The sequence below is a fragment of the Cynocephalus volans genome, chromosome 9 (genome assembly GCF_027409185.1).
Source record: "Cynocephalus volans isolate mCynVol1 chromosome 9, mCynVol1.pri, whole genome shotgun sequence".
Lineage (NCBI taxonomy): Eukaryota > Metazoa > Chordata > Mammalia > Dermoptera > Cynocephalidae > Cynocephalus > Cynocephalus volans.
In genome coordinates this window covers 113,457,871-113,483,864 of record NC_084468.1, presented here as the reverse complement: position 1 = coordinate 113,483,864, position 25,994 = coordinate 113,457,871, and the positions used below count along the sequence as shown (strand labels likewise).

At 36.0% G+C, this 25,994-nt stretch overlaps 1 protein-coding gene across 1 annotated transcript in view; it reads left to right on the top strand.

Annotated features, from left to right (window-relative positions):
* The window catches only part of SCLT1 (sodium channel and clathrin linker 1), a 226,989-nt gene that overhangs the window by 17,066 nt on the left and 183,929 nt on the right, over window positions 1–25,994 (top strand). Inside the window, exons 3-5 of the mRNA XM_063108441.1 lie at window positions 5,967–6,025; window positions 6,539–6,611; window positions 16,418–16,473. Of these exons, the coding sequence (XP_062964511.1) occupies window positions 5,967–6,025; window positions 6,539–6,611; window positions 16,418–16,473 (188 nt within the window). The remainder of the gene's footprint in view (window positions 1–5,966; window positions 6,026–6,538; window positions 6,612–16,417; window positions 16,474–25,994) is intronic.

The window sequence follows — 25,994 nt, the reverse complement described above, 5'->3', positions numbered from 1 at the left end:
TATGTGCAGAAAATAAGGTCATGGATTTAGAATACCCAAAAGAAACTTCACACAAACTATCACATTTAAATGAATTTAGCAGTGTCTCTGGATAAAAAGCTAAATTACAAATTTTTTCTAGAAATAGCAACAATTCAATTGACAATGAAATTTAAATAGTAATACTATTTACAGTAGTATGGGGAAAAAAACCATTCAATACTTAGGAATAATTTTAATGAAAAGTAAGATCTGAAAACCATAAAATATTGATAGATGTTAAGGAAGAATAAAATAAGTGTAGGGATGTACTATGTTCATGTAGTGTGAGGCTTAATTGTATTCAGCAAAATCCCAATTAAAATGCCAGTGGGATTTTTTTTTTTTCAAAGTTGACAAGCTGTTTCTAAAATTTAAATGCAAAGGGACAAGAAGAGATAAGACAATCTTGAAGAACAATAACAATGCTGGAGAACAGATACTACCAGATGTCAATATTTACTGTAAAGCTATAGTAATTAGGACAGTATGGTATTGGCCAAGGGTACAAACTGATCAAACAGAATTCAGAAATAGCTCTATACAGAACAGATTTCTACATAGAATAAAGAAAAGTGAATCTGGACCACTATTCATACTACCCTCAAATACCACTTCTGGATTGATTGTATATCTAAATGTGTAAGGTAAAATAATAAAGCTTTTAGAAGAAAACTTGGGGGAACAAATCTATGAACTTCTAGTAGACAAGATATCTTAAACAGGACACAAAAAGCACTATGATAAAATGATAAACTAGACTACTTAAAAATGAAAAAACTTATGTTTGTTAAAAAGCATCATTAAGGAAGTAAAAAGGCAAGCTACTGAGGGAGAGAATATATTTGCAATCTGGAAAAAACTCAGAATAATAAAGAATGTCTTCAAATTAATAACCCCCAAAAATGTGCATTAGAAAAACAGGCTAAAGACTTGCACTGGCTCTTCACAAAAGAGGATATTTAGGAGAAGCTCAAACAACTTAACAGTGTGAGAAAAAAAAGGTCCTATTAAAAAATGGGCAGAGCACCTGAATAGACATTTCTCATAGGAAGACATACAAATGGCCAACAGGTACATGAAAAAATGCTCAACATCACTAATCATCAGGGAAATGCAAATCAAAACCACACTGAGATATCATCTCACCTCAGTTAGACTGGCTATTATCAAAAAGACAGAGAATAACCAATGCTGGCAAGAATGCAGACAAAGGGGAGACCTTCTAAGATGTTGGTGGTACTGTAAATTAGTACAACCATTATGGAAATCTGTAGGGAGGTTTCTCAAACAACTACACATAGAACTGCCGTATGATCTAGCAATCCCACTGCTGGGTATATACCCAAAGGAATGGCAATCATGTCAAAGGGATACCTCCACTCCCATGTTCATCACAGCTCTATTTACAATAGCCAAGATATGGAACCAAACTAAATGTCCATTGATGGACAACTGGATAGGGAAAATGTGGTGTATACATACACAGTGGAATACTACTCAGCCATAAAAAGAATGAAATTCTGCCATTTACAGCAACATGGATAAGCTTGCAGAAAATTAAGTGAAATAAACCAGGCACAGAAAGAGAAATACATCATGTCCTCATTCGTAAGTGAGAGCTAAAAAATATTAAGAAAGAAAGAAACAAAGAAACAGCAACCACAATAATATATTGAACTTTCAGAAGGAGAGAGCAGTACTATGGTTACTACAGGTGGGAAAGAGGGAGAGGGAGGGGGATTAGGGAGTGATTGTATTGTGGACACAAAAAATGATTACATTTTGTAATGATGACTATGCTAATAATCCTGATTTGATCATCACATATTTTATACAAATACTGATAGTCAGCTCTGTACCCCACAGATACATACAATCAATTTTGTTTCAATAAAAAAAATAAAATCAGAAAATAGTCAGTAAACTTAGAAAAAGATGCTTAACTTCATTGTTTATCAGGTAAATGGAAACTAAAACCACAATGAGATACTATTACACACCCACTGTCTAGAGTGAAAGACCTAATTTCAAGTGCTGGCAAAAATGTATAAAAACACTCATATACTGCCCATGGGAGAATAAATTGGTCTATTCACTTTAGAAAATTATTTGGTATAATCTACTAGAACTGACTGATGCAGACGCTGTGAGTCATCAGTTCCACTCCTAGGAATACCCATCAGAAATTTATACATGAAAAAGACTTTCACAAGAATATTTATAGCAGCACTATTCACAATACCCAAATACTGAACAACCCAAATGTTCATTTAACAGTAGAAGGAATAAATATATTGTGGCAAATCATAGAGTGAAATAGTATATGTCGATAAGAATGAACGAACCAAAATTACTAGCAACAATAAGAAAGAAATCCCAGAAACCCAATGTTGAGTAAAAAAAGCCAGACATAAAAGAGAATATACTGTACAATTCTGTTTTTATAAATTTAAACAACAGGCAAAACTCATCTCTGCTGTCAGGACTTGGTTACCCTTGAGGGACTCTGGGGGTAGTGACTGGAGGAGGGCACTTAGGGGCTTTTGGGTTGTTGGTTATGCAGGCAGTTCTCACTTTTCGAAGCACCATATTAACTGAAACTTGTGCGTATCAGAACTGTGTCCTTGTTTAGATTTGATGTTTCCACAGAACTGTGCAAAATGAAGACAAAATTTATACAATATGTATAAATTTCTGTTAACACGTTGCCATGCAAAGTGAGGAGTGCTTATATTCTGCTGCTTGATCTGAGTTCTTGTTGCGTGGTTATATTCACTTCGTGAAAATTTATTTAGCTGTGTACTTTAATTTGTGCATTCTTCTGTATGTATGTAGTACTTGAATAAAAATAGTATTTGATTATCTTTGTTTCAACCTACTCATTCTTAACATTCTATGCCTCTTCCATGGCAAGTCTATGATTATTATTGTTCCTTGCTTATTTGCCTGTCTCTGTAACTCCACACCTATCCTACGGATAAGGACCATGAGTTGTTCATCTTCGTATTACCTACTGTGCCTAATATGGCCCTTTGTACATAGTAAGTAAATAAGTGTTTATAGATTTAAGATGTTGAAAATTAAGTGAAACTTTAGAATTTGAAGCTTTTTTGAGTTATATTTTTAAATCATTTTTATTATACATGTGATTATGAATACTTTTTCCCTTCAGAAAAACCAGAGTATTACAGATGATTTTAATGATCTCTTTGAACACCTTTCCTCTCTGTCCCATTTTCTTCTTTCACCCCTGGAAGTAACCTCTTTGTTTTTATATTTATGTTGATGCATACAAATCTAGTTAAAGTCTTGAAATACTTATGGGATCCTGTTGTGTTATTTTTTATTTATCTTACTAATAGACATATTTTTCCTAATTTTTTTTTTTATTACAGTAAAGCCTGCACTGGATGTCCTTGTACATGTTCTTGTGTTTGAATGTTTCCTCATACTTTATACTAGATACTAAATTTTTGACTATGTTACAAATGTTGCCAGCCTTTTAAATTTGTTTATGGTACCTTTAGCAGTATAGAAGTTTTAAATTTGCATGTTGTAAAATTTGTCAGTTGTAGTGGGTTGAATTATGTCCCCCTCAAACTCCCTGAAGCTTGAATTGTGTCCCCCAAGTTTTATGTATTAGAAAACTTAGCCCCCACTGTGACTGTTAAGAGGGTAGGAAATCCTATTATGGTAATTGAAAGGTGGAGCCTTGAAGAGGTGTTTGGATTGAAGTATCATGCAGTAGTGAATGGATTAAAAATGGTGGTCAGGGGTGTGGTTCTGAGGGCTTAAAAAGAAGAGGAGAGTCTCTCTCTCTCTGCTCTCTGTGCTTCCACCATCTTGCAGTGTGAGACCCCTGGGTTACTGTTGCCACCACCAGATGGACTTTGGACTTCCCAGCCTCAGAAACTGTAAGCAATAAATTTCGTTTTCTTTATAAATCACCCAGTTCCGTGTACTTTGTTATAAGCAACATAAACAGATAATACATCAATCTTTTCATTTATGAGTTTTACTCCTGGTATCTTCCAGCTAGCAAATATAATTCAAGTAAAAGTATGCCAGGCACTGCTCAGGATATTAATGAGTAAAACAGACAAAGTTCTCTGCATTTGTAGAGTTTAAGAAAGCTTTCTCTAACCTAAGGTTAATAATGAATTTTTTTGCAATAATTATGAAAGATTTTTTCAAAAACATTTGGATCCTTAATCTATGAGAAATTTATTTTTCCATTTAGTGCATGCTGGGATCTAATATTGTTTCACTACCCAGAACTGTTAAATAGCAGTACTTTGTCCATTCAAGTTATAATTCCACTTCTTTTATGTATAACATATGTATAAATGCTCGAACCTATTTCTGGATTTTCTGTACTATTCTCTTTGTTAACTGTTTCTTTCAGATACTGTCTTAATTACTCTAGCATTATGGTGTTTGGATTGTAGTAAAGCAAGCACTTCCTTCTTTTTTTCTTTTTGTTTTGCCAGATTATCTTGGCTAATTTTGCACGTTTATTCATTCATATGAACTTTAGGATCTATTTAAGATCAAGTTTCATAAATTATTCTATTGGAATTTTGGGGGGGGAGTTGCATTGAAGTTGTATTGAATTTTAGAGAATACTTACATTATTAATTGTTCCACACGTACATGAATGTAATATATGTTATTAGTAAGTTTTCTGTCACTGATAATAGAATACATGAAACTGGGTAGTGTATAAAGAAACAGAATTTATTTCTTACAGTTTTGGAATCTGGGAAGGCCAAGGTACAGGGGGCACATCTGGTTAGGGCCTTTTTCTTGGTGGCAACTCTCTCAGGAGTCCTGTAGCAATGCAGACAGTTACATGGCAAGGGCTGAGCAGGAGCAGATTCTCACATACTTTCTTATCCTTATAAAGCCCCCAGTCTAGTCCCTAATAACCCATTAAACCATTAACCCATTAGTCCATGAATGAATTAATCTATTCATGAGGGCACAATCCTCACAATCCAATCACCTCATAAAGGTCCCACCTTTCACATACCATAGTTAGGTTTCCCACCCTTTTAACACTGCCACATTGGGGATCAAGCTTCCACAGAAGCTTTGGAGGGACAAACATTCACACCATAGCAGCATAGCACCCCGTTTATTTAGATTTTCTTTTATGTCCTTCAGGAAAATTAATTTTCTCGGTAAGTTCTTATACCATTTTTTGTTTGCTTTATTTCCAGGTATTACCTTTTGTTACAGTAGTGAATAGGATTTTTTTTTCTTATAACATTTTCTAATTATTGTCAATATTTGACAAAGCTACTGCATTTTTTAAACGTTTATCTTTTATCTGGTGACTTAGTGTATTCCCTTGTTAGTCCTAATAATTGGTAAATTATGTGGAGTTTTCTAGGGAAATGGTAAAATTGTTTGTATGTAATAATAGTGTTATATCTTGCTTTTTAACCTTTAAATTACACCCACAGCATATTGCATTGACTGGAACATTTATTACAATGTCGAATTTTAGCAGTGATAGCAAGCAGCCTTGTATTGTTAGTGAATTTAGTTGTTCTGCTGTTTCCCCATGAAGAATGGTAATTAATGTAGGTTACTGGTAGGTATTTTTTAATCAAATTAAGAGAACTTTATTGTGCTTCTAATATGCCAAGAGTTTTTATTATATATGGGTGTTAAATTTGCCAAATACAAGGATACTTCAGTAAGTTCGTGGAAAGATTCGTATCATCTTTCAATTCTAATTTTTCCGCAAACTTTTTGAAGTACCCTTATACATTTTAATATCAATTGAGAAGATTATTTTTTCTTTTTTTCTCTTTTTGAATTACATCAATAGATTTTTCTAAGATTATAAAAGTTTTAATTGTATTTAATTTTAAACCACTGTCAATTTAAGCTAGAATGAGATGAGAAAACATTTAAAGTTGCATATTCTCTTATAGAAAGCTGTTGTCAAAGGAGATGGAGATGACACATCAGAAAACTCAGTAGTTGACCAAAGGTAAAGTATTACCAGAAAAATATTATTTTCACATTATATTTATTATCACTAAAATAATTTCTTTAGTATTAAAAATGTTTATTGTATGGTCCGCTGTAATTAGGTTTAAATGCTCTGTTATTGAATTGACAAGAAAAAGCAAGTATTACTGAGTCTGTAAGATGATTCTCAACTGGGGACGATTTTGCCCCCAAAGGATATGTGGCAATGTCTAGAGACATTTTTGCTTGTCATAAATGTAGAGGATAAGGCTGCTACTGGCATCTAATGGGTAGAGGCCAGAGATGTTGCTACAATGCATAGGCCAGCCCCCCCACAACAAATAATTTTTCAGCCCCAAATATTAATTGTGCTAAGATTAAAAACTCGTGGTTTAGGGAAAAAGGCAAAGTATTGATTCTTATAGGTAAATTAAACAGAGTTTTTGGTGTTTAACTTATGTTACCTGTTACATATTTATTAAACTAGGTGGAACAGAATACAGCTATTTCTAATTTTTTATTTTTTCTTTAGCCTTTTAGCACCTTTTATTACTGAGTATGATAAACAACGGGAAGAGCTAAATGGGCAGCTGAAATATTATCAGGTATGAAATCATAGTTATGATGCTTTTTGTAATATTTTATTATGACAAGAAAAAGTAAAATAGCCTTTCTTTTTGAAAACATTGATGAGGAAGAAAATATTTAGCTGTAACTAATCAATTCTTGGCTCTATGTGAGTGTGGGTGTTTAAAGATTATTTTTGATTTTGTCTTTTAATTCAGTATTTCCTTGCTCTTGCTATCTGTCAGGGGCATCTCTTAAGTACTTAGAAGAATCTCTTAATCTCATTATTGTTTGCTATATTTTTTTTAACCCCAAACTGTCTTACATCTTTTGAGACCTTGCTTCTTTCCCTCATTCTACCTGCATTTCCCATTATTTGCAGAATGATTTTTTTTTCCAATTTCAAATATTATGTCTATCAGATGCTTTTGTCTTATATCTTTTAGATGCTGTTGATCGACTTATAACAGAGGCTTAAGCTATCGCAGTTTTTTTTCCTGAAATCTTCTTAGTAGTGGGGGTTTATATGGGAAGTAAAGGGAATAATAAACTAAGAAAGCTGGCTGTACAAACCAATTATCATTCTGGGTCCCAGGGCTTCTAAGACTAGGATGTATAGCAGGCTCATGGAGAACTAGAATAATAGCACAGAATTGTTCAGGATACAATCTAAGTTTCAACAAGCTACATATTTAAAGTATACCTAATATTTATAATGTGTTTCTTTGACCTGAAAACGTCTTTTACATTTTTCTCCCAAATTTTACCTTTCTGATACTGGGATAACCATGCAATAGAAGCATTTCTTAAATAGAACTGACATGTCTCAAGCTAAGCCCACTTGGAGACAATGATCTCTCTTAGAACTTGAATATACTCATGATTATATTTGGCTCAGATGCCAATCCCAAAATCAATTCAGTTGTGGCAAGGCTAGCAGGATTGACATAATTTAATGCAAATATAAGAAAGTATAATAACTTTATAGAAAAATAACACCTTGAGACTGGTATCCTCAGTATAAGTCTGTAGGCATGGCAGACTCTAAGCACTTTCTCTCTTACTTTCTTTTCTCTTCATGCATGCATGAAAAGAGATCTTACCATATGCTTTAAAGTATAGCAATAAAAGGCCCTTGAGTATTTAATGAATGATTAAATGTCAGGGCTTATGGGAACAAGATGCTTAGAGCTAGCTTAACAATCTCATATTTATCAATTAATGGATTGGTATGTAGTGTTACCAAAAGAACACATAATGCTTACAACTTCTAAAAATGAAGTTCTTCATTTACATTTGGAATTATTTAGACTTTCATTTCCAAGGTTATTCCTCTAATACATAAACTTATAAAGTGATTCTATAGGCCCAAATTTCAAAAACGAGCATTTCTTTAAATTGCAGTTTCTGTTTTATTATAAATTAATTCTTTTTCTAGTCTTTACTGTGTACTTTTTAGCTCATGGTCATTTAAATTTAAGCCAACCACAGCCATGTCTTTTAATCTTTCTTACTGACAATTAAAGAGAAACAGAAAGCTCTCTTTTGCATAAATGGCATCTTGTTTTTATTTTTAGGACTAGTGAACCTAAAGTTTCTGCTGGATTAACTCTGAATTGCTGTGATGATATATTGTGTGCTTTGATTGTTATGACATAGAATTGCTAGTTATTTTTAAGTTAAACTCTTAAATTTTATATAATCTATCTAAGCCATGCATCTCTTTAATCGGGTATTTTATTAAGGTGTTTAACTTCATTTTTCTATTTAGCATTCTTTACCACCTAAGGGTGATTACTTAATTAATTATAAGAGAGAAAACGCTATAGTAGAAAGCCCAAGAGTCTATGATGAGAAGAGTTGTTGCTACTTCTTTTTTTTTTTTTTTTTTTTTTCTTTTTTTGTCTTTTTCGTGACCAGTACTCAGCCAGTGAGTGCACCGGCCATTCCTAGATAGGATCTGAACCCGCGGCGGGAGCGTCTCCACGCTCCCAGCGCCGCACTCTCCCGAGTGCGCCATGGCTTGGCCCGAGTTGTTGCTACTTCTAAAGAAGAGTTGCTCACATAGATCTTATTGATTAGTAGAACTAGTTCTTGTTACTTATTGACCAGGTCAAAAAATAATATATCTTCAAAGCAGGAAAAGTACCACTGCAATTCTCTATATGAAAGATTTTCTGCCAGAATATTTAAATATGAGGGAAAATTTTGATGATGTGAGAAGTAGTATGTAGATTTTGTTTCTTTCCAAATATTAAATATTTTGAAATATTTTACAGTAAAGAACTTTTGATGTGACTATTATGATCTGTCTTTAAATCTTAGCTAATGCCTATATATCCTACATAATTATTTAAAATTAATAAATTCTTCTCAATATACCCTGATATGTTTGCAACTTTTAAAGATCAATTTTTTAAAAGAATTATGAAATGGGGATAATTGCTGCAATAAAATTCTAATCTCTTATCATGGCATTCTAGACCCTGCACCTGCCTTTCCAATTTTATCTCTCACTGAATCACTCCATATATAGTCACTGTTCAATGATCTGGTAGTAAATTAATTTATTTCGGTTTAATTGTGACTGAGGCATAGTAGGGACCTGGGAAAAGTTCACCTGTCAAGCCAGCTTTGTAGTTAGAACTGATTTCCTAGACCGAGCTGCCTTGAGATTCTCTGGTTGAAAGGGAGAGAGAAAGGCTTGGAGAACTGCCCGTTCCACCTTGCTAAGGTTTACTCCAGGTTTGGCACCTCTTCTTTAGCCTAGGTTCATCATCAAGACTAATGGATGTATCATGAGTTGATTGCAGTTTTAAGTGTGATTTTACATGACCTCTTTCCTGCTCTCTATTCACACATTTACCCTTATTGAGAGCTGACTACTTATTTTTTGCCTTTTTGCTTTTACTTATATTTCTCCCTACTTGACATGCTCTTCCTTTCCTTTTGAAATCCTACCAATCCCTTTATTCCCTCAAACAGAATGAATCATACCTTCATATCTTTCCCTTTACAGTACGCATTTTATTCATTGTATTTTTTGGTAGAATTATCATTTTATTTTTTAAAAAGTTGGAAGGGTACCTCTCAATAAAAATAATTTTTTGAATTGAATAATTTAGCTTTAAGAAAAACTCATGTGTTCTTATTTTCCTCATTTCTCTGTCAACCAGCAACTTTATCTAAGTTGAACAATGCACTAAAAACATACATTAAAACTGGAGGTGAGGCAGAGGGAAGAAAACTGTCAGGATCAATGTTTCTATGAAACGACTGCTTACCTAAAAACTCCAAAATGATCAATCATAAAACTATTAGCGTTACAGAGTTCACAAAAGTGGCCAGATACAAAATAAAAAAATAAATGCACCGTATCACAGTAACAGAACATGTCTTTCAGTCTTCAACAGAAATTTGTGCCTCTGTAATTCCCCATCAAAAGGTCAAATTATGGTTGTTAGCCATATTTTTTTTTAAGGAAATGACATTTATGATGCTTTCCCTCATTTGTTTGTTTATTTTTATTGATTATGGTATTCATGGGGAACAAAGCTGACCATCACCACCTGTGCCTACGATGTGATGATCAATACTATCAGCATGCCCATTACCACAAATGGCAATTATTACCTGTGTCCCCGACCCAACCTTTCCCAGACTACCCTCTTCCCACACCCCTCCCTCCATGCCCAGCAACCCTAGGTATATTCCCTCCCTCTGTAAGTCTAATGCACCACTGTGGTCTTTCTTTCCTTCTCTCTTTCTTAGTCCCCACTTATGAGTGAGGACATGCAGTATTTTTCCCTCTATGCCTGGCTTATTTCACTTAACATAATTTTCTCCAAACTCATTCATGTTGCTGTGAATGGCAGAATTTCATTTTTTTTATGGTTGAGTGGTATTCCATAATGTATATATACCACATTTTCCTTATCCAGTTGTCTGTTGATGGGCAATTAGGTTGGTTCGATGTCTTGACTATTGTAAATAGAGCTGTGATGAACATGGGAGTGTGGGTATCCCTTCGACATGATGATTTCCATTCCTTTGGATATGTATGTACAAATGGGATTGCTGGATGTAGATCTATCTATAGTTGTTTGAGAAACCTCCGTACTGTTTTCCATAGTGACTGTACTAATTTACAGTCCCACCAACAGTGTAGGAGAGTTCCCCCTTTCTCCACATCCTCTCCAGCATTTGTTATTCTCTGTCTTTTTGATTATAGCCAGTCTTACTGGGGTGAGATGATATCTCAATGTGGTTTTGATTTTCATTTCTCTGAAGATTAGTGATGGAGAGCATTTTTTAAATTACCTGTTGGCCATTTGTGTGTCTACATTCAAAAAATGTCTGCTCAGCTCCTTTGCCCATTTCTTAATTGGGTTATTTGTTTTTTACTGTGTGGTTATTTGAGTTCCTTGTATATTCTGGATATTTATCCTTTGTCAGATGTATAATTTGCCAATATTTTGTCCATTTCTATAAGTTGTTGTTTCACTCTGTTGATTGTTTCCTTTGCTGTGCAGAAGCTTCATAGTTTGATATAATCCAGTTTATTTATTTTGCCTTTTGTTGCTTGTGCTTTTTGGGTCTTATTCATAAAGTCCTTGCCCAGTCCTACTTCCTGAAGTGTATCCCATAGGTTTTCCTTTAGTAGTTTTATAGTTTCAGGTCCTATACTTAAGTCTTTAATTCATTTTGAGTTGATGTTCGTACATGGAGAGAAGTGCAGGTCTAGTTTCATTATTCTGCATATGGTTGTCCAATTTTCCCAGCACCATTTATTGAAGAGGCAGTCCTTTCCCCAATGTATGTGCTTGTTGACTTTGTAAAAGATCAGTTGGCTGTAAGTCTGCTGGTTGATTTCTGGGTTCTCTATTCTGTTCCACTGGTACAAGTGTCTGTTTTTATGCCAGTACCATGCTGTTTTGGTTATGATAGCTTTGTAGTATAGTTTGAAGAAAAGTAGTGTTATGCCTCCAGTGTTATTTTTTTGGCTCAGGATTATTTTGGCTACTCAGGGTCTTTTGTTGTTCCATATGAATGTTAGGATTGTTTTATCTATTTCTGTGATGAATGTCATTGGTATTTTGATGAAGGTTGCATTGAATCTGTAGATCACTTTGGGTAGTATGAACATTTTCACAATGTTGATACTTCCAGTCCAAGAGCATCGAATGTCTTTCCATATTTTTGTGTCTTCTTTAATTTCTGTTAGTAATGATTTGTAGTTCTCATTGTAGAGATCTTTCATCTCCTTGGTTAAATTGATTCCTAGGTATTTTATTTTTTTGGTGACTATTATAAATGGGCTTGCTTTCTTTTTCTGCTGTTTTGTTAATTGAGAATAACACAACTGATTTTTAGTCATTGATTTTACATCCTGCAACATTATTAAAATTATTAGTCAACTTTAAGAGTTTTTGGTGGAGTCTTTAAGTTTTTCTATATATAAGATCATGTCATCTACAAACAGGGACAGTTTGACTTCATCTTTTCCCATCTGAATGCCCTTTCTTTCTTTATCTTCCCCGATTGCTCTGGCTAGTACTTCTAGTACTAGGTTAAATTGGAATGGTAAGAATGGGCATCCTTGTCTTGTTCCTGTTCTTAAGGGAAGCACCTTCAGTTTTTTATCATTCAGGATGATATTGGCTGTGGGCTTGTTGTAAATGGCTTTCATTGTGCTGAGATGCTTTACTTCCATACTTAATTTGCTGAGAGTCTTTATCATGAAGGGATGTTGAATTTTGTCAAATGCTTTCTCTGCGTCTATAGAGATAATCATATGGTTTTTGTCCTTGATTTGGTGGATGTGATGTATCACATTTTTGACTTGTATATGTTGAACCATCCTTTTATCCCTGGGATGAATCCTACTTGATTATGGTGTATAATTTTTTTTTTTGGCATGTGCTGTATTCCGATTGCTAGTATTTTGTCAGGGATTTTCGCATCAATATTTATCAGCAGTATTTGCTGGCAGTTTTCTTTTTTTTGTTATATCTTTGACTGGTTTTGGTATCAAGGTGATGCTGGCCTCATAGAATGAGTTTGGGAGAGTGGCCTCTGTTTCAGTTTTTTGGACTAGTTTGAAGAGAATTGGTATTAATTCCTCATTAAATGTTTGGTAGTAAAGCCATTCAGCCCTGGGCTTTTCTTTGTTGGCAGACTGCTGATTACTGCTTCCATCTCATTGGTTATTGTTGGTATATTAATGTTTCCTGTTTCTTCTTGGTTCAGTCTTGGCAGTTTGTATGTGTCCAGAAATTTATCCGTTTCCTCCAGGTTTTCAGATTTGCTGGTGTATAGTTGTTTGTAATAGTTTCTAACACATTTTTGTATTTCTGTGGTATTGGTTGTAATGTCTCTGTTTTCATTTCTGATTTTTGTAACTTGGGTCTTTGCTCTCCTTTTATTTTTTTGTTAACCTAACTAATAACTAATGGTTTGCCTATTTTGTTTTTCTTCTCAAAAAACCAACTTTTTGTTTCATTGATCTTTTGTATTGTTTTTTGGGTCCTATATCATTTAGTTCTGATCTGATTTTAATTATTTCTTTCTGTCTAGTAAATTTGGGATTGGATTGTTATTGTTTTTCTAGTTCATTGAGATGTAGCATTAGATTGTTAACTTGAGATCTATTTTTTTATGTAACCATTTATTGTTATAAACTTACCTCTTAGTACTGCTTTTGCAGTATCTCACTGGTTTTGATTTGATGTGTCTTTATATTAATTGGTTTCCGGAAATTTTTTTGATTTCTTGTTTAATTTCTTCTTGTATCCATAGGTCATTCAGGAGCCTATTGTTTAATTTCCGTGTATTTGTACAGATTCCTGAATTTTGCTTCTTATTATAGTTTTAACCTGTTGTGGTCTACAAAGATACCTGAAATGATTTCAGTTTTTTTGAAGTTATTGAGACTTGATTTGTGACCTTGTGGTCTGTCTTGGAGAATGTTCCATGTGCTGATGAGAAGAATGTATATTCTGTAGTTGTTGGATGAAATGTTTTGTAGATATCTGCCAGGTCCAGTTGATCTAACGTGTAGTTTAAATCCTGTGTTTCTTATTGATTTGTTGCCTGGATGATATCTCCAATGATGAGAGAGGGGTGTTCTGGTCCCCCACTGTTACCATATTGGGTTCTATCTTTCTTTAAGTGTAATACTGTTTGCTTTGTATATCTGGGTGCTCCAGTATTGGGTGCATATATATTTATGATTGTTAAGTCTTCTTGCTGGATAGATCCCTTTGTCATTATATAAAGGCTTTGTCTCTTTTTATGGTTTTTGGTTTAAAGTGTATTTTATCCAATATTAGAATAGCTGCTCCTTTTAGTTTTTGGTTTCCATTTGCATGGTATATCTTTTTCCATTTCTTCATTACTAGTCTCTGTGCACCTTTACAGGTGAGGTTAGTCTCTTGAAAGCAGCATATAGTAGGATCTAGCTTTTGATCCAATCCATCAGTCTCTGTATTTTGAGTGGGGAGTTTAATACATTTACAGTTAGAGTTGTTATTGAGAGGTATTGTCTTATTCCTGACATTTTATTGCTTTTTGTTTCAATGTTTTAAATATTTTTTTTTGTTCTCATTTTAGTATTCATCTTCCACGTTAGTTGTTCTTTTTTTTTTTGTGGTGGTAAGATTTAGTTTCTTTTTTTCTTTCTCATTTGTATTTGTGTTGTAGCAGTCAGTTTTGTTCTTTCTTGTGTATTGGTGGTAGTGATTGTTGTTTTTGGTTTTCAGATGCATGACTCCATTGAGAATTCCTTGCAGGGCTGATCATGTGCTGATGAACTGCAGTTTTTGTTTATCTGGGAAATACACTATTTCCCCCTCATTTCTGAAGGATAGCATTGCTGGATATAGTATTCTTGGCCAGCAATTTTTTTACTTTTAGTATTTTGAACATGACATCCCATTTCCTCCTGGCCTGTAGAGTTTCATTTGAGAAATCTGCTGTTAGTCTGATGGGGGCTCCCTTCTGAGTGACTTTATGCTTTTCTCTTGCTGCTTTTAGGATTCTCTCTTTGTCTTTGAGGTTTGCCAGTTTGACTATAGTGTGTCTCAGAGAGGATCTTTTTGGAGTGAATCTGTATGGGGATATTGAGTGTGCAGATCTCAAGGTCTGTGTCTCTCCCTATACGTGGGAAGTTTTCTGTTATTATTTCATTGAATAGATTTTTCAATGCTTTACCTTTCTCCTCCCCTTCTAGAACACCCATGATTCAAATATTTGTGTGCTTAAGGTTGTCTGCTAGCTCTCTTAGATTTTCTTCATTTTTAAAAAATTCTTTTTTTCCTTTTTTTTTTTGTCCACCTGGGTTATTTCATAAAAACCATCTTTGAGTTCAGAAATTCCTTCTTCTGCTTGCTCTAGTCTGCTGCTTAAGCTCTTGGTTTTGTCTTTTATTTCATTGAATGCCTCTTTCAGTTCCATGAGTTCTGCTACATTTTTTTAAAGGTATTAATCTCTTTGTAAATTTACTCCTTCATATCCTGGATGATTTTTCTTGTTTCAGTGTGTTATCTGAGTCCTCTCTTATCTCATTGAGTTTCCTTAAGATAGTTACTTAGAATTCCTTTTCATCATTTCAAGAGCCTGTTCTATAGTGTCTGGTACTTGAGAGTTACTAAATTCCTTTGGCAGTGTCATTTTTTCTGTCCTTTTCTTTCTTTCTTTTTTTTTTTTTTGTATTTATAGTAGCTCTATGTTGGTAGGTCTCTGATCTACCAGATGATGTCTGGTCATCTGGTAGGTCAGTTGCTTCTATTACTCTTTTTCTATTACTCTGGAGTGTACTTTGAAGAGAAAGACTTCCTCTTTTTCAGGCTCCCCAAGTGACTCTCCTTGTGTCAGTGAAGTCAAATATGTGAGGGCCATCTGCACAGTGGTCATGGATGTTGCTGTGGTGGTGGCTGTTGTTGACCACCTCTGCAGAAGCTGTGTAAGAACTTCCCAGTGGTGGTGGCACAGGGTCCTGCCTTCTATACAGGCGGGGTGGAGTCTCAGGGGCAGCTGGCCAGGTTTTCTGCCTGCCCAGGGTCTCTCTGATGGTAGCAACTTGGCATCTTGCCTTCTGCATGGGCGGAGAAGGAAAGCAGGGGCAGTTGGTTGGGTTATCTGCCTGCCTGGGGTCTCCCCAGTGGCAGCAGCACAGGGTCCTGCCTTCTGCACAGGCAGGATGATGGGGGCAACTGGCTGGATTTTCTGCCTGCCTATGCTCTTCACTGTATTTTAGTTAGTGATTTTTTTTTATCATCTTTCCTACTAAGTATATTTCAGTGACCATGTCTATTTACCATACCAGCCTTGTTTAATGCAGAGAGTTTGGATAGTTAGTAAAGGTGGTGAATCACAGACTGAATGGATGACTGCTAAAGAAGACCACTATTTTCTTTTTCACCATTAAAATTTTACCCTTCGAAATACTGGAAAAATACATGTGGGTTTCACCTAAACTTCGGTGAATTAATTAAGATACACATTCAGATATAGGAGTCATCTGGTATTTGTTATAGTGACATACTGAGGAATATCTTTCATTTGTTATCATAGCTACCAATCATAAGAATTATATTTATAAGTACTTCTCAATGTGTTTTGTAAAATATTTTTATTTTATTTAATTTTGTTCAAAATTAATATTTTATTATCATCTGTGTATTATTAAACTATCCATATTTAATATTGCTTGTTAGAATTAAAGAATAAGTCTTTCTTATTTGTATACTAGCGTCATAGAATCTGATTGCTTACATATGAATGGACTACTTAATCAAGATCTAATTGTCTGAAAAATGTATTACTACACCATATTTTCTTTCAGAAACAGGTTGGTGAGATGAAACTACAACTTGAAAATGTCATCAAGGAAAATGAAAGGTAGAGCAATTAGCTATTGGTTCTTTTATTTATTGTTGTCTTAGGTAGCTATTGTTATTTGATATTCAATACATATCGTATACTGATTAAGAGTGTGAACTCCAGCGCCTGATTATCTGATTGACTCCTGGCTCCATTATGTACTAGCTGTGTGACCTTGGACAAGTTACTTAGCCTCTTTCTGCCTTAGTTTCCTTACCTGTAAATTGGAGTTAATAACAGAACCTATTTTATAGGGCTAACTGTAAGGTATAAAGTAAGTGCTTGGAATAGGCTATGTAATGAACACCTAATAAATATCAATAATCAGTAGTGTAGTGTATAATATATGTGTGTATGTTGGGAAAAATACTGATAAAATGAAAATTTGTCAATCTACCACCAGCTTAAGAGCTAAAAAGTACCAATACTGGTGCATCTATTCATGTTCTCCTTCCATTTTCCATCCCATTTCTTCCCTCTGCCAGAGGTAAACAGTAGCTTGAATTTTATGTTTATCCATTCCCTTGCTTTAAAAAAAAAATTTTATAGGTATGTATATCTCCAAATAATGTATTGTTTAGTTTTTCATTTTTTAAAACTGTGTAAAAATGGTATCATCTAGTATTCTGAAACTTAAATTTTTTTACTTGCTATCATGCTCAAGTACAAAAGTTTCAAGGGATGAAATTGCTGGGCCATAGGTTGTGTGATTATTCAATTTTACGATATAATGTCAAATTAATTTCCAAAGTGGCTGTACCAGTTTACATTCTCACCAGTGATATTTATGAGTTCACATTGATGCATATCTTTTACCAGTATTAGCTCTTGTCAAGCTTCTTCATTTTTGTCATTTTGACTGGGTTTTTTTTTGTTTTTGTTTTTGTTTTTTTTAAAAAACGGGTTACTGGTCATCTTTAAAAAAAAAAAGTTCTCTCTCAGCCTATGGTCGTAGAGATCTTCTCTTATATTCACTTCTAAAAGGTGTTTAAAGCTTTATTGTATCCCACGTTTCTTAAACCTTTAAAGTCATGCAATTGGACTGAAATCTGATGAATATTTTGTTGTTGACTTCTAACTAGACTGAAAAAAAAATGAAGAAATAAAATTTTTTTGAGTTCTAAATTCGTCTAAAACATGGGCTCTTTTAAACTTTGGCATTCTTTTGTTTGCATTCCTCTATGTTATATAGTAATTTTCTTTTACTGTTGTTATATTTATTTTATTTTACTGTAGCTATATTTAAATTAATAGATGGTGTTGTTTAAACTTATCTAGCACTTCCATGGAATTACTGTTTTCCCTTTGACTATTTTGTCATTTTCTCGCTTCCTTTTTAAATAGTATATTTTCACTGTTTCTCTTCCTTCTTAATTTCTGAAACTTTCTGTATTGATGCTATTGATTTTTGCTGAAGTACAAAATAAGTAAATCTTTTAATTGGGCTTTAGTTTTTTCATTTATTTGTGTTTTTCCCCAAGGAAAAGTTTTTCTAACTTCAATTTTTCATGATTTACTATTTTTTCCCAAAATAGTTATTAAACAGGATTATGCTGTTCCTAGTAAGGAATATTACAAAGATTTATGAATCACCAATACGTTTAGATTAAGCTTGTATTTTAATATATGGGGAGTAGATAAGCTATTTTATGGTTGACATAATTATTTAGTTGTTTCCTGTGTTGGACTTCACACTCTTCCTTTTGTGTCCAGGTCTTTTGAAGCCAGTCTTTAAAATCTGCCTTCACCTATTTAAGAGTAATGAAGTCATGTCTCATGAATGTGTTTATTTCTAATATAAAAGGAAAGTGGGAAAAAGTGGATTTTGAGCTTATTAAAGACACTTGTGGAACTCAAAAATGTTACCAGGTTTTAAAGTGAACTCTATTAATTACGTCTTTAGGGAAACATCCTATTTTTAATCATATATGATAGTTAAGGACTGTAAAATCAAAAGAATTTATCATTTTTAAGGAAAATATATTTAAATATGTATACATGGTCAGGTCTGTATAATGAAAGCTAGCAATGGCACATATTATGTGATAGTATGCAATTCTACATTGTCAGGTTTTGGAAACATTTTAATAGTTATATTTGTATATGAGTGTACATTATCTGGGAATAGACTATAAAAAAGAAATAATGAAGTCGTTTTATAAAAATCAGACTAAGGAAGAGGTGAAAAAATATTTATTTTATGATCCTCCCTCCCATTTTTAAATCTCTTTCTTGAAACTTAGTTCATGTTGAGAATTTTGGGGGGTTTTTTTGGTTTGGTTTTTATTTTGTTTTGTTTTGTCTTGCTTTTTCCCCTAATACCATTTTTTCCTCCTCTCATAACTTGCCAGAGGAACAAAATTGGGTAAGGTAATTGAATGAATGAATACATGTACAGCATTTTCTGACAATAAAAATTAAATTTTATTGTTTTCATTTTTTATTTTATTATTGAGGGTATGGAAGAGATCATTGTTGCCTACATGAGAGCCATTTTTTTCCCTCTTTCATATAACCCTAACTTAAATTAGGGTCATATAACCCTAATTTTTTTCCAGTGGCAATGTGCTCAGGGCAGATAAGCTTCATTTCAGGTGAAAAATCGTTGACTTATGCCAGTTCTCATGTCTTTTTGCCAGGGATTGACCTAGAAGTGGACATGTGACCCAGTTTTAGCTAGTGAGGTATAAGGGAGTCTGTTGTGGAGCTTCTGGGAAAGATTTTTTCCCTGATAAAAAGAGAGGCAAAAAGAAGGCTTTCCCTCCTTCCTGTTCCTTCTCATTTTTAAAAGTGATTTGTGAAGCTGCTATAGCCATTTTTTAACCATAAACACAGATATCAGAGACACAACGAGACTGGAAGAAGGGAAAGGTGGGGAGACTATTGGTCCATAAAAGGCACTATTGACTTGCTGAAGCACATCTGGAACTGTGTGCCTTCAGATTTAATATTAAGTGAAATAATAAAATATTTATTCACAACCATTTATTGAGCGCTTACTAAATGTCAGACACTATTCAAGACTCTGGGGTGTGTCAGTGAATAAAATAGACAAAAATGACTGTCCTCATGTTTTGTTTCATATTTTGTTTCTTGTAGCCAAAGTGTACTAATTGATACAGAGATTAATTGCATCTGTCATGGTTCACAAACTACAGCCTGTGGGTGAAATCTGTACAGACATGTCTTTTTAATAAAAATTTATTGGAACACAGCCATGGTCATTTAAATATTATCCATATTATCGATGGCTGTTTTACTCTACAACAATACAGTCAGATAGTTGTGACAGGGACTGAATGGCCCACAAAGCCTAAAAATATTTACTCTCTGGTCATTTACAGAAAAAGTATTCCTGATACATTATTTCACTGCGATATCTGTTAACTAGTCTTTATTTTAACAATCACTAAAAACTTCTTGAAATTTAAAATTATCTTAATATTTTTATTTAGGTGTATATGTGGTTTTAGAACACAGACAGAAAACTTCAACAAGAATATAAAGTTAGTATTTAGTAAATTAAAACCAATGACATTAGGCATATTATTTATTTGACTAAGCTTCTTCATTTTTTGTTTTTCTTAGTTTGATATATATCTTTTTTAATATTAAAATTAAATATGATGTAGATTTTAGTAGCATCATAAAATGGAATTATTTTTAAGCACTTTTGTACATTGATGTGTTCTCATAATTTGACTGATGATAATAGAAAAATACTATAATCTAAGATATGATTTTAAATTTGATTTTGTCTTCCCTAATTTATGTATTATTAGTGTGTGCTAACAATATCCTATGAATACAACATTAGCTATTTGAAATTTGGGAAGTAGGAGTTTATATATATATTTATAAAAACAATAATAAAACCATTTTTTTGATATTCATCCAAAAAATTATATTCTCCCCCCTAATTTGATTTGTTTATATAATATCAGAAGATGAATATATTTTATCTATTCTTGAATGAAAGGGAGAAAATAAATCTCTGGAATTACATGGTGAACAATGCTGTTCCAGGTGCTAATTGAGGTGTTATACTGTGAGGAAGACCTTTCCCCAAAGTCCACCAATATCCTACCTGCTGAAGTTTTAAGTATGAAGCTTTAAATTTCTATTTCTAATAATCTCATATAAAGCCAGAACTGAACTGATTTCTCAGTGTGTCTCTGTATAATTGAGTTTGTGTTCATATATTTATGTATGTGTAGACCTCTTATCACACTCCCATTTCATTACTAGTCACTCTGGCCTTCTTACTTTGGCTTCCTTAAATGTGGCAAACCAGTTTCCACCTGAAGACCTTTTACCTGTTTCCTCTGCCTAGAATGCTCTTCACCTGAACTGGTCTGGCCCGTTGCCTTCATCCAGGTCTCTAATGAGGAAAGCATTCCCTGACCACATTATCTAGCACTGCTATTCCCAACCTCTCCCCGCCCCCCTTTTTTTTCTACTATCCAATTTTGTTTTATTCACAGAACTTTGTTACTGTCTGATATTATATCTACTTGCTTATTATTTGTCTTGTATACTAGAATATGTCCTTCATGAGAGTAGGTCCTTTGTCTATTCTGTTTACCACTGTATACCTACCACCATCGAATAGTGCTTAGTGCATCGTAAATGTTCAATAAATATTTGTTGAATGAATGATTGATGTGTTAAAAACATAAAGACTTACATATATTCATATTTGGTTCTTTTTGCTTCAAGAAACAAACAGCTCATTTTAAGTAAATTGGAATATATGATAGGGAGATACATGGAATATAACTATAGGGTTAGGGCCATAGCTATGCCTATTGTCCAGTTGAAATTATTGTCAGACTCCTGCCCACATAGCCAATTGTAAAGCTAGGGCAATTCATAACTAAGGCCAAAATGTTTTGTTATTCTAGTTACACTAAGTTTTCCATTTGTATTGTCAGGGCTAGGGGTTAGGGCCCACAGACCCTTCTAACTCGTTGTACAGGCTGGGTCATCCAGACCCCTCACACGCCTGGCTGGGTCACCAGACTCCTCACATGTCAGGCTGGGTCACCACACCCCTCACATGCAGATCCACACTATGTAATTGGGAAAGATCCCAGGAGCCATTGGGAGACAACATGAGCTTAGTCTTCAGCAGTAGCAGCAGCAGCTTACAGCAGCAGTAGCAGCAGAAGCAGCAGTGGTGGTGGCCTCTCGGGGCATCCCAGGGGCACTGACAGCAATGTCTTACAGTAACAGCCTCCAGCAGCAATAGCAGCCTCCCCAGACCCTGCCCTTCCCACCCCGATCATCCCGGGAGCAGGGGCCCTGTGGATCAGTCACTCATCCTTTATACTTAAGTCCATAAACCAGGACACCTGGGTGCATATGCACAATTTCATTAGACAGTAACCAAGGAACACCTGGGTGCATGTGCATATTTACATCAAATGCTTGGCAAAATTCTGAACATCTGAGGTTCCTTGACCATTTTCCTACATTTTCCTTACAATAAAACTGAGAAACAGGTAACATCTCTAAGGGTGTGCTCCTCTTAGAAGTTCATACAGCCTTAATAGTCTCCTCTATGGTGGCACCCCTGTTCTCTGTGTAGCTGCTCCTTGCACTTTCCAACCAAAAAGCCAATTCTCTCTGTTCTCTAGTCTAAATCCTGAAAACACCCAGTCTTTTTGGTTTAGCTATTTGCTATCACTTGTGTTTGTAAGAGTTCTTCAAACCAACCAGTTTATGATAGTGCTTGATAGGGCTGCCCTTGAAAAATATGCAAAATTTTAATCTAAGCACCTGCTGCCCTCAGCATAGAATAGCCCATCCTGTTCCCCAGAACAATAGACTATGGGCAAGGACTACTTGACATGGCGGGCACCATGACTGTAACATGTCCAGTATATATATTAGGATGTAATTGTGGAACCCTCACTCTGGCTGCAGACACCAGAGAAAGCTTAAATGAGTGGGGTTTTTTCAAGATGGCGGCGGCTGCGGCGGCTGGCGCGGAGTAGCTGAGGTGGAAAAGGTGGCCACTGGGCCTCAGGCAGCCGGGAAACTTGTGGACCTTTCTCTCGCCATCTCTTAAGGGAGGACTGCTGCTGCTGGCTGGTCGTGGGGGGTGACCGCCACTTTACCCCTGGCAGGAAAGGCTGCCTCATTTACAGGCAACAGCTTTGAAGTGTGGAGCAGGAAAAGAACTGTTTCTTAGCTGCAAAAGCGAGTCTCGAAACAGGGAACGCGGCGCCAGGGCTACTGTGGATGCAGACAGGATCCCGGAGGCCGGGGCCGCGCTGAAGGCGGCCAGCGGCCCTATTCAGGATTCGAGGTTTCAGGCCGGCATTAAAGAAGTTTCCTGGGAGCGCCCGAGCCGCGCCGCGACTGAACAGCCCGAGGCGGCAGCGGCCGAGAACTGGGAAAGGCGGCAAACCAGAGACAGAGCGAGCACCCGACCTGGCACAGCACTGTAAGTGATCCCTGGCACAGCTCTGTTCGGGGGGTGGATGCCCACGCGGCTCCCGCCTGCACCACCAGGCCACTCACCGCCCCGGTGCTGCCTCCATTTTCCCAGGTGCGGGCAGCTCTGCCCTGCTCTGCCATCACTGAGCCCTCCCACTTGCTTGGCCTGGCGCGGGGCTTTCCAGAGCCTGCAGACCGGCCTCCGCTCCCACTCCCTCCGCAGTTCTCTGGCGGGGCTGGTGGTGTGGGGCGTCCCCGGCCAGTCTCGGGAGGGCAAGGAATTACGGGCGGGCCGACTGTCACTCCACCACACCCTGGACTCCGGCCCCAGGTAAACTCCCTGTTACTGGGAAGCAGATACCATCTCTGTGGCCACCAGTTTGGAAAAAAGCCTAACGAATTTCTGGTTGGGAATAGTGTGGTAGGAGAGTTCCCAGGTCCGCTTGAACCTGCCGGAGAGCTGGCTGCAGGTGGGCACTAGACTTGGTTTATACTGGGGGGATTCAAAGGTGAACAAGACCTGAGAAAGATCTACATAGTGCTACAAAGGCACCCAGAGAGACCGGTCGTCTGTGCCTAGCAGAAACCTGGTAGACTTCCTGGGTGAGGCGGTGCCGAGCAGGGTCTTGAAGGCCCCGCTGATAGACGAAGGGTGCAGAAGACACGCCCCAGCCCAGCACAGTGCGCACAGAGTGGGGAGACGTGCGGCCAGGGAGGCAGAGACTCGACAGAAACCACACACCCGGTGGGGTCGCCACTGCACGATATAACAGCCTGGGCCAGAGCACACGGAACAGGGAGAAGTCCTGCACAGGAAGTGAAAGCTCAACAGAGATCACACACCCTGTGGTACGTGATCCACCAGCCCAGCAGAGTCCAAGCTGACCAGAAAGGTGGCTCCCCGGAGAAGCCCAAGACCCGAGGCAACCACACACACAAGGCACTAGAGGCCAACTGAGCAGTCACGGAGGGAGCCATATGAAATTGGCAACCACAGCAACATCCTAGTTAGTCATTAGTCTCAAACCAGTGGACTGTGAAACCCCCTGCCACAATGAATAAACACCAAAAAAAAGATACCAGAAATACAAAAAATCAAGAAAGTACACCACCAAAAGTTAATAAATCTCAAACTCTAGATCCTATAGAACAAGAAGCCCTTGAAATAACTGATAAGGAATTTCGAGTGATAATTCTAAGGAAACTGAATGAGATACAAGAAAACTGAGCTAGACATCATGATGAAATGAGGAAAAGTATACAGGATCTGAAAGAGGAAATGTACAAGGAAATCAATGTCCTGAAAAAAAATGTAGCAGAACTTGCTGAACTGAAGAAGTTATTCAGCGAAATAAAAAACACAACAGAGAGTTTAACCAGCAGGCTTGTTGAAGTTGAAGAGAGAACCTCTGAATTTGAAGATGGGCTGTTTGAAATAACACAAGCAGACAAAAAGAAAGAAAAAAGAATCAAGGACATCGAAGAAAATCTGAGAGAGATATCAGACAACCATAAGCGATCAAATATCCAAGTCATGGGTATTCCAGAAGGGGAGGAAAATGGAGATTGCATTGAAAACATATTCAACAAAATAGTGGCAGAAAACTTCCCAGGTATAGGAAAAATCACAGATCTTCAGATCCAGGAAGCTCAAAGATCTCCAAATGTATTCAACCCAAAAAGACCTTCTCCAAGACATGTCATAGTCAAATTGGCAAAACTCAGAGACAAAGAGAGAATCTTAAAAGCTGCAAGAGAGAAGCGTCAAATCACCTATAAGGGAGCCCCAATCAGGTTAACATCAGACTTTTCATCACAAACCCTAAAAGCTAGAAAGGAATGGGATGATATATTCAAAATACTAAAAGACAAAGATTGCCAGCCAAGAATACTCTACCCTGCAAGGCTATCCTTCCGAAATGAGGGGCAAATAGTATATTTCTCAGACAAACAAAAACTGCGGGAGTTCACTACCACACGACCACCCTTACAAGAAGTCCTCAAGGGAGTACTGGGTTTGGTTCCTGAAAAATAACTACCACTGCCATAAAAACCCAAGAAAAATCTAAACCCGCTAGTATAATAAAAATGGCATTCATGAAGAGAAAACAAGCTAACAAAAGCACTATCTACAACCTAAGGAACCAACAAACACAGAAACCAAACAGTAAATCAGAAAGCAAGGAACAAAAGACACCTAAGACAACCAAACAACCAATAAAATGCTAGGAATAAATCAACACCTTTCAATAACAACTCTTAATGTAAAAGGCTTAAATTCCCCAATCAAAAGACACAGACTGGCTGACTGGATCAAAAAGCAGGACCCAACTATATGCTGCCTACAAGAGACCCACCTCACCCATAAAGATTCACACAGACTAAGAGTGAAAGGATGGAAAAAGTTTTACCATGCAAACAGTAAAGAAAAACGAGCTGGAGTAGCTATTCTTATATCTGACAAAATAGACTTTAAACTAAAAACCATAAAAAGAGACAATGAGGGACACTACTTAATGATAAAAGGACTGATCCATCAAGAAGACATAACAATCATAAATATGTATGCACCCAATGTTGGAGCAGCCAGATTTATAAAACAAACTCTATTAGACCTAAAGAAGGAAATAGACACTAATACCATAATAGCAGGGGACCTGAACACCCCACTGTCAATATTAGACAGATCATCTAGGCAAAGAATCAGTAGAGAAACACAAGATCTAAACAAGTCTCTAGATGAATTGGAATTGGCAGATATCTACAGAACATCCCACCCAACAACCTCAGAATATTCATTTTTCTCATCAGCACATGAATCATTCTCCAGGATAGATCACATATTAGGTCACAAATCAAGTCTCAATAAATTCAAAAAAATTGGAATTATCCCATGTATCTTCTCAGACCACAATGGATTAAAACTAGAAATTAATAACAAACGAAACTCTGGAAACTATACAAACACATGGAAATTAAACAGCATTCTACTTAATGACATATGGGTCCAAGAAGAAATCAAGCAGGAAATCAAAAAATTTATTGAAACTAATGAAAACAATGATACATCATACCAAAACCTGTGGGATACTGCA